At 43.1% G+C, this 8517-nt stretch overlaps 1 protein-coding gene across 2 annotated transcripts in view; it reads left to right on the top strand.

Annotated features, from left to right (window-relative positions):
* Nucleotides 1–364: 364 nt before the first annotated feature.
* Nucleotides 365–8517, top strand: part of TMEM236 (transmembrane protein 236) — a 42842-nt gene continuing 34689 nt past the window's right edge. Inside the window, exons 1-3 of one of the 2 annotated variants that reach the window (XM_045085023.1) lie at nt 365–1831; nt 2502–2610; nt 6485–7625. In XM_045085023.1, the coding sequence (XP_044940958.1) occupies nt 7369–7625 (257 nt within the window). In that variant the 5' untranslated portion in view covers nt 365–1831; nt 2502–2610; nt 6485–7368. Of the gene's footprint in view, nt 1832–2501; nt 2611–5540; nt 7626–8517 lie in introns of those variants that run through there. The other variant, XM_045085024.1, reaches the window with a different exon arrangement.

Genomic DNA, 8517 nt, shown 5'->3' with positions numbered 1-8517 from the left:
ATAATATCATTAAAAATACGGACTTAAAAATCTGTGATTAAAACAAAACAAAACTTGCTCCACCCAGTGGAGTGGGGGAGCACTGCATTTAGGCATTCCAATTGGAAATTTTCTCTGATCTGCATTAAACAAAATAACTGAAGAGTTGTCATTTCTGTGGACTTCACAAAGATCTGGCCGTGTCCACTAATACCGTTTTCAAGTTATTTTTTTCTTAAGATTTTATTTATTTGACAGAGAGAGAGCCATCACAAGTAGGCAGAGAGGCAGGCAGAGAGAAGGGGAAGCAGGCTCGCCACGGAGCAGAGAGCCTGATGTGGGGCTCGATCCCACGACCCTGAGATCATGACCTGAGCCAAAGGCAGAGGCTTGAACCCACTGAGCCACCCAGGCACCCCCCCATGTTTTCAAGTTATTTTATCTTAAGTAAGGAATAATTGGAGAGCTACAAACTTACCAAGTCCTTAGCAGTGAAGATTTGAGAAATACAGATTAAATCATTTTCATGAACTTTGGGATGAATATACAGTAATTAATTAGGGCTGCATCTACATTTAAATAGGATTTATTTATTTGCTTTAATTTGTTAACTTTGGAATATTGAAAAGCTAACTCAGACTGTTGTAGTCTCTTAAAATATAAAATCTGAGAATCACTGTACAGAATGAAGTAACTTCCTCTTTTCTTTAATAGTCTATTTTTAATGATTATCTCTCATTTGTATGCCACTACACACAATTTGTGTAATGGGAAATCTTAAATCATCTTTCTTTCTGTCTTTCAATGTTTGAGATCTGGACATCTTTAACAGAAAAAATATTTCAGGGGAGCATTATTATTTTTACAGAAGTAAGGACAGCCTCTAAATTTTGTTAATTTCAAGAATAGCATCACTAAGTAAACACCAGATATTAAAAGGGTTGTATAAGCAAATGTGCTATTGTCCTTGCTCTTACAAAGTTATTTATTTAATAGTCAAGGAGATTTAATTGTCCTTTTTTCCCGTAATAAAAATTGAACATCGTCTGGACTGTGATAGCATAACATTACAAAAAGGGGCACAATCCGTTGGTGATATAATCTTAACTGAATTCACTTCATGTGATTTGTTTGGTGACACCTGCTTATGAGGATTGGTATTGTATTTTGGAAATACTCTTTGGAAATTACAAATAATCAGTAATTAGATCCAATCTCTTCCTGAGGCTCTCCACAGATGCAGCCTGATCTGTAGAGCAATTTCATTGCCCCCAGCTCCTGCCTTTCTGCACATCAACACCATATGATCACAGGAAACAAACCCCAGATATGCCGGAACACTCCTGGCTGTCTGTACATTTTGTTTCACAGACCCTACACTGAAAACAATGAACAAGCCTTGAGATTACAAATGATCTTACTAACAATTTAAGAGACTTTGAATTTTTGACTTCCTGCCTGCAGGAAGGAAGTGACAGTTGGAAGTGTGGAGAACAGGTGTTACCCCGGACAGCATGATATCTTCTGCTTACTAAAATAAAAAACACTGCATCAACATTCCTACGTGGAAGTGAGTTCTAACCACAAGACTCAGTCTTTCCACCACAGACCCAGCTCCAGAAAACCAGATCTGTTTCCTACCAGGAAGTTGTTATACCCAGCATTAAAGGGCAGAGTAAGGGGCAGAGTTCTTTGAATTGGTCTTGGATGAATCCAAGTCAAGAATTGGGGGGTATGAAAATGTCCCCCTGCGTGTCCTTCCAGTTACTGGCCCTGCAGTTGCCTGGCGGAATCGTCAGGGGACTTAGAAGGGAAAGAATCAGGATTGGCATAAACTGGTCTCAGCGGAAGGGTAGGTAATTTCAAACCCTCTCTCATCTCCTTTTGTCTTTGTCTCCAAGTGAGGCGTCCAGCATTGTTTCCTCCCAGGAGCTTAATGTTGCTATAATGGCATTCTTTTCTTTGCCAGGCTAACTTGTTCTCTATCCCTGGTTGAAGGAACCTACCCTGCCTCCCAATCTGTTAGGGAAATTTTAGACTATTTTAGATCCCTTAGAAGAGCTGAGGACTCTTAAGTAATTGGAGGCTATGTCTTAGTCCAGACAATTAGCAGCCAGTCCTCTCCAGCCTCCTTTGTTAATGGTTCAAATCCATTATGGGATATGCATTTTGGAGGACATACAGATTAGAAAAGGTGGGAAAGATATTGTAACACTGGGACCTAAGTCTTTGTGAATGCTTGTAAAGAAGCATGGTCTTGGGGCGCCTGGGTGGCTCAGTGGGTTAAAGCCTCTGCCTTCAGCTCAGGTCATGATCCCAGGGTCCTGGGCTCGAGCCCCACTTCCGGCTCTCTGCTCAGCGGGAAGCCTGCTTCCCCTCCTCTCTCTCTACCTGCCTCTCTGCCTACTTGTGATCTCTCTCTGTCAAATAAATAAATAAATAAGAAGCATGGTCTTTTCCTAACATGCATCTTGAGGTGAAGAAACTGCATTCCCCAGGGGCTTTGTTTTCTCTCTTCTTAGAGACCTTACAGAGCCATGGCTGTGCAGGAAGGAGTCCTGGAGGCTGTAATTGGGACCACACAAGGAAATTGAAGCTCATGGGCTGAGTGGTCAGATTGTATTGGGACAGGTAATACGTGATTTCTCCTTCTGAAAGGTCAGTGTGAGATCGAGGATTCTCTTGGAATAAAAGAGGAGTCAGCCATTATCAAAGCTTGGCACATTCCCCCTACTGCCCACCACTTCTCTTACTCTTCATCTCCATCCATTCCTTCCAGAGATCTTTCAAGGGCCCATTACGTGGTAGGCACCATGCTGAGATACGACCGTACAAAGATGAAAGCGAGTGTTCTCTGCCTTCAGGGAGCTTCCCTGGGGAAAGGGAGCTTTTGTAGGGGAGCCAGTGCCCAAACTATATAGGGAGACAAGTGCTACAGTACAAGCGTGGACGGATCCAGAAGGATTCAGGTGTTCTGACTCAAAGGAGGACATGCTTCCTTCTGTTTGGAGAAGGAGAGTAAGGAAGGGTTTCAGAGAGGAGGAAACTCTTAGAGTGAGGCCTGCAGGAGGAAGGCTATGCTTCCTTTCATGTGCGATCAGGAATAAACAATAAAATTCTGTCCCCACTGCCTAGCCGGCCAAGTTATTCAAGGCTCTCCCCATCTTTCTGCTTGCCTCTTGGCTATTTCATTGCTCTTTAGTGCTGCCATTTAAGGCATAAGTGGAATTGCAATTCATTTATGTTGCTTTTGCTGAGAAGTTAGGGACAACAAACAGGTGGAGGAAAGATTTCAAAAAATAGAGCATAAAGTTCTTATTAAGCCAGAATTGCTTTGTTTAATTGATTGTTACTAATCTGTAATTACTTTCAAGTTTTTATGCTAGTGAAATATTGCAGCTATGCCAATATTAATAAATTGAGAGTGAAAACTCCTCCACCCCGCCTCACCCATTCCCCAGGGGCAGCACTCTTAGTTTGAGGAGTGTATTTCTGGATTTTTAATTTATGCTTCAATCCACAGCGATGATATATTTTTTTAAGATTTATTTATTTATTTATTTGACAGGCAGAGACCATAAGTAGGCAGAGAGGCAGGCAGAGAGAGAGAGAGAGGAAGAGTAGCAGGCTCCCTGCTGAGCAGAGAGCCCGATGCGGGACTCGATCCCAGGACCCTGGGATCATGGCCTGAGCCGAAGGCAGAGGCTTTAACCCACTGAGCCACCCAGGCGCCCCCAGCGATGATATTTTAAGACAAAAATGAGATTGTGCCATTCACATTGTTATACATAGCATCTACAGTTGACTACTCTCTCCTACCCCTCTCCTAACTCTCTATATTATGAACAGTCTTAGGACTAATTTTCAAAGAAATTGTCTTTATATGGCACAGAGAAAGTTACATATGGATATTGCTGTGAGTCAGTAGAAAAATCAATTTGGCCGAAATTCACCTCCTTCAAGAAGCCCTCTCTGATCAACTCTACTTTGATTTTTTTTCATTCTTTTCTTCTGAATCATCTTACATCTTGCTTTTGTATACTCTTTGGCTCCTGCTCCTAAACATACTCCTTTCTTGTACTCAAGCCCTTTTGGTTGCCGAGACCGAAGAGCCCATTTTGTAAGCCTTTTGGTTGCCTCTCGCTATTGATCTCTGTTCCAATCTTCTCACTCTCTGCATTGGCTTCTGTGCTAACTCTTCTGTCCCCTCACCACTTGGCTTCTATTCGTTCCCTCCTTCACTCAGCAAATAGGTGCTGAGTGTCCCAACATGCCAGGGTGGGGGGGGTGCCCACACGTAGAGTTTGGGTCACTTTAATCTGGACTCCAGATCATGGCCTCCTGCAATTCCACTTACCAAATTCTCCCTGTGTTTCTTGGTTCAGATTTCTAAGCTGGAGCACCTGGCCCAGTTTACAGAGGGGCATTCTGTGAACCAGGGCCTGTTCATCCAGATGTGGCTGGAGAGGGGTGTGGAGGACTGTGCCCGGGAGAGCCCTTCACAGCCCTGACATGCCCAGCTCAGTCCATCAGTGTTCTCAGGTCTTACCAGTGCATTGGTGACATATCCCTAACTGGGACACAAGTGAGGAAGAACTGTGTCTCTCACCACGATCCACTCGTAGAAAATGTTCATAAGCTATGCTAACACAGGTGCTCTTTTGTTTACAGGAGGTAGGCTTATTGTGGGTAGCGAGCGAGCATCACTACCTCCTTCCTGTTCAGACAGCACGACTAGTTATCAGAGCTTTCCGTGCTGTAGAGAATTCTGCACGAACTCTGTCTTTGAAGGTAAAGGTGAAGAGACATTAGAAACTAGAAGGAAGGGTGCCTAGGTAGCTCAGTGGGTTAAGCCTCTGCCATCAGTTCAGGTCATGATCTCAGGGTCCTGGGATCGAGACCCATGTCGGGTTCTCTGCTTAGCAGGGAGCCTGCTTTCCCCTCTCTCTGCCTGCCTTTCTGACTACTTGTGAACTCTCTCTCTCTGTCAAATAAATAAATAAAATCTTAAATAAATTTTAAGAAACTGGAGGGAAATTAGATGTGAGAAATATAAAATGAGTGCCATTTTTAAATTCCCACACATGAAAATAAAAAAATAAAATGAGTATTTAAAATGGAATTAAAGACCTAGCCCAGAATCCTTTTACTTCGTTCCAGGCAATTTTATTCAACAATTGTCTTCAAATGCCCAGGTCACAATTCCTATTAATACACAAAATTTCTAGAAGAAATCATAACACATCATACCACTGATGACTCAAGACAGAGGGCTAGGAGGTTAGAATCTAGTTTGTATCCAGTTTCTCTTAAATATAAAGTTTTGTCAGGGATGACATGGAGAATCAGTGACAATTATATGGTATTAAAAATAGTTGGTGGGGCACTGGGGTGGCTCAGTGGGTTAAAGTCTCTGCCTTCGGCTCAGGTCATGACCCCAGGGTCCTGGGATTGAGCCCCGCATCGGGCTCTCTGCTCAGGAGGGAGCCTGCTTCCCTTCCTCTCTCTCTGCCTGCCTCTCTGCCTACTTGTGATCTCTGTCTGTCAAATAAATAAATAAAATCTTTAAAAAAAAATAGTTGATGACAGAAATGGTGCTCACATGGTTTTTCTACCCTGTCCTCTCATGTTCTCTGTACCAGTCTTCCAGCTCTTGTTTGAGAGGACTTCCGCAAAACATCAGCAGATTGCAAGTTCAAGTTCAAATAAAATAGCTAGCTTGAGGAAGCAGCTGACTGACTGCGTTGCAGTGGGCGGGCAGGAGGAGGCAATCCTCAGAGCTGCTATCAGAATCCTAGGGGCATTGGGGAGCTAGGCGGCACAGGGCCCCTTCTGCAAAGGGCCTGCCTGGGGAGAGAGGAACCCAGAGAAATAATGGCGTGCCTCAGTCTGCCGGGAGGCACAGGGGAAGCCATCGAAGGAAGCCAGTGTGTGGAAGGGATCAGAATCAGTGCTCCCCTCAGCACTCTTGCTTCATCCGTTGCAGCCAAGGCTCTCCCCACTGCCCAGGCGGCTCTGGGGCTCCCCACTGGCTTCCCCACCTCCCGGTTAACACCGCTTCTGTCCATCCTGCACACCAGCACTCGCCACCCTTTCCAAATGATCAAGGAAGTGGCTCTTCTGTCCAGAAAACATTGCTTTATCACTGCCTGCCTCTCTCACACACACACACACACACACACACACACACACACACAGAGACACCACCCCACCCCACCCCGCACCCACACCCAGTTCCTTCATGGATCATTGACATTCTGACCCCAGCCACGTCTTCTAACATCACCTGTCCTTACTTCCTGCCACGGGACATCAGACTCTCATAACCGCTCTAGCCTCCGGGCTTTTTGTGTGTGTGTCTGGAATGTTACCGACACCCCAAAACCTGCCATCTGTCCTCCTCATCTTTCCCTCCCCTTCCCACAGCCCGAAGAGGAAATTCTCCTCTGTGTTACCATAGCACTTGGGCTGTACTTCTGACCTCAGTGATTTTTCTCGTTCCCAGGTGTGTTTTGTCTGTTGGACTTTGAGCATCTTTAGGGCAGAAATCTTCTGTCGTTTCACCTTCACACTCCAGCATCTAGCAAAGGTGAAGTGCTCATTTGGAGGTGCTCCCAAGTAGTTTTTGAAAGAAGGCTATTCATGGAGACGGTTGTTGTCTTTTAAATATTTGATATGCTTTCGGACTAAATATGGACAGCTCTTAAGACGTCAATCCTGAAAACAGGTTTCCAACACATGTCGGTTCCCTCACCAGCAAAATAAAAATATTAATCTGGGTTACATAACAATTAATGTGCAAGAACAGATAGTTCAGGTACTAGGAAGAAATCTGGTTAGGAGGCTGGCAGTGTGAATCCAAACTCCCTTTCTGAACACTTTGAAGAAAAACAAGGGGTACTTTTCCTTGATGAGGACCCCGGTTTGGGGTATCTCTTTTTGCCTGGATTTGCTTAGATAAAAAATCAAGGATCACATTACAGTTCTTCTTCTCCTTTAACTCTAAAATTATATGATTCTGATGGTTCCACTTAACAAATGTTAAGTATTCCATAATTTTTGTGTGTGTGCTCAAGTTGGCAATCCAAGCTACACTGAAAGATCTGCTTTTTACCAGCGCTGCAAAGCATATTCAGAAATCCATTTGACTTTGAATAATGGACGTGCAAACACATTAAGTCATCATCTCCACCACTGTTCTGTTTCTTTAAGAGACCTCGCTCAGCAAGTTGGAAGATCATTGAACCATATGAGGGTCAATAAAAGAATAAAAGTCACTGATTAGTGATTTCAGGACAAGGAACTGGATCCTCGCTCAGTATCAGTGTCCATACGCCACTCACAACCGAAGGGGGAGTGTTTGATCATCAGCAGCTAGCCCTTCTCAGGATGGCTTCTGGAAGACTCATCAAGCTCCTGATTTTTGAGCTTCTTGAGTTTGTTGCTTTCGTCACTCCCACGCTGGTGATCGTGGAACAGTTTGCCACTGCCTATCAAAAGAAAGCGGGTAGCCCTGGGAAAACGCATTATTGGCTGATTGTTTCCTGTTCCATTGCCTATGTGGCTTCTGTGACTCTACTGGTATGGGTTCCCGTTAAAGTTCTCTTATACAAGAAGCATCGCCTTTACAAAAAAATTAAAGGATGGTGAGTAAAATGGTTCTAAAGCAGGGAATCTCTGTGATGCTTTCAAACACACTGTCTCAGGTACTACAGGTAAGGATGTTCGCGTAGCACAAATGTACATAACGTACGCGTGTTATGATCAGTGAAGAGGAATTAGCACCGCTTCTATAGATATGTTGATAATATGGTATCTTCCTTTAAAAAAAAAATAGGGACATTTTTCTGACTGATAGCAATGCATTTATGTGTTCCTAAGTTTGCGGTTAGCATGAGTCCATGATATACAAATGTTGGACCTAATTCCTCTGTACACTGAACTGCATAAAGTTATCACAGTGAATTTATAGAAATCATAATTGAGAGATTCTAGTGTAGAATTTTACTTTTGTGTGAAACAGAGTATTGTCTATTTAGAAATATTTATATTACGTTGTTTTGCAGGTCTAAAGAAATCATCCTTTGACCCTTAATCAACTGAGATTTTTAAGCAACTGGTCTCTTTACTTAGATTTTTAAAAAAATAATACTTTACTATGTCAGTAAATCCTTTTTCCCTGGTGTGTGTCTGTTGGGGGGGTGGGGAACTGCCACAGTAACAGTATAGAAATGTTTTAAATAAATTAAGATCTAATGTTGGTTCAACAGTAATTTGATGACCGTATCACCTGTATCAATAAAGTGCGAATAATCTCTGATACTAATATTTTTTCCTTTTAGATCTTCAGATCTGATTTTTACTCATCTGAGATTTCTTTGTTTTCTTTGCTTAGTTAAACCTTCTTTCATACTTATATTTTATTTATTTATTTTAAAGATTTTGTTTATTTATTTGACAGAGAGCAGGAGAACACAGCAGGGGCAGGGGTAGGCTGAGGGAAAAGCAGGCCCCTCTGCTGAGCAGGGAGCTTGTGCC

Source organism: Mustela putorius, unplaced genomic scaffold (assembly GCF_011764305.1).
Source record: "Mustela putorius furo isolate JIRA1106 unplaced genomic scaffold, ASM1176430v1.1 tig00000827_pilon_pilon_pilon, whole genome shotgun sequence".
In the NCBI taxonomy this organism is placed as follows: domain Eukaryota; kingdom Metazoa; phylum Chordata; class Mammalia; order Carnivora; family Mustelidae; genus Mustela; species Mustela putorius.
Note: the sequence above shows the minus strand (reverse complement) of the source record. Positions and strands in the feature narration are given on the sequence as shown.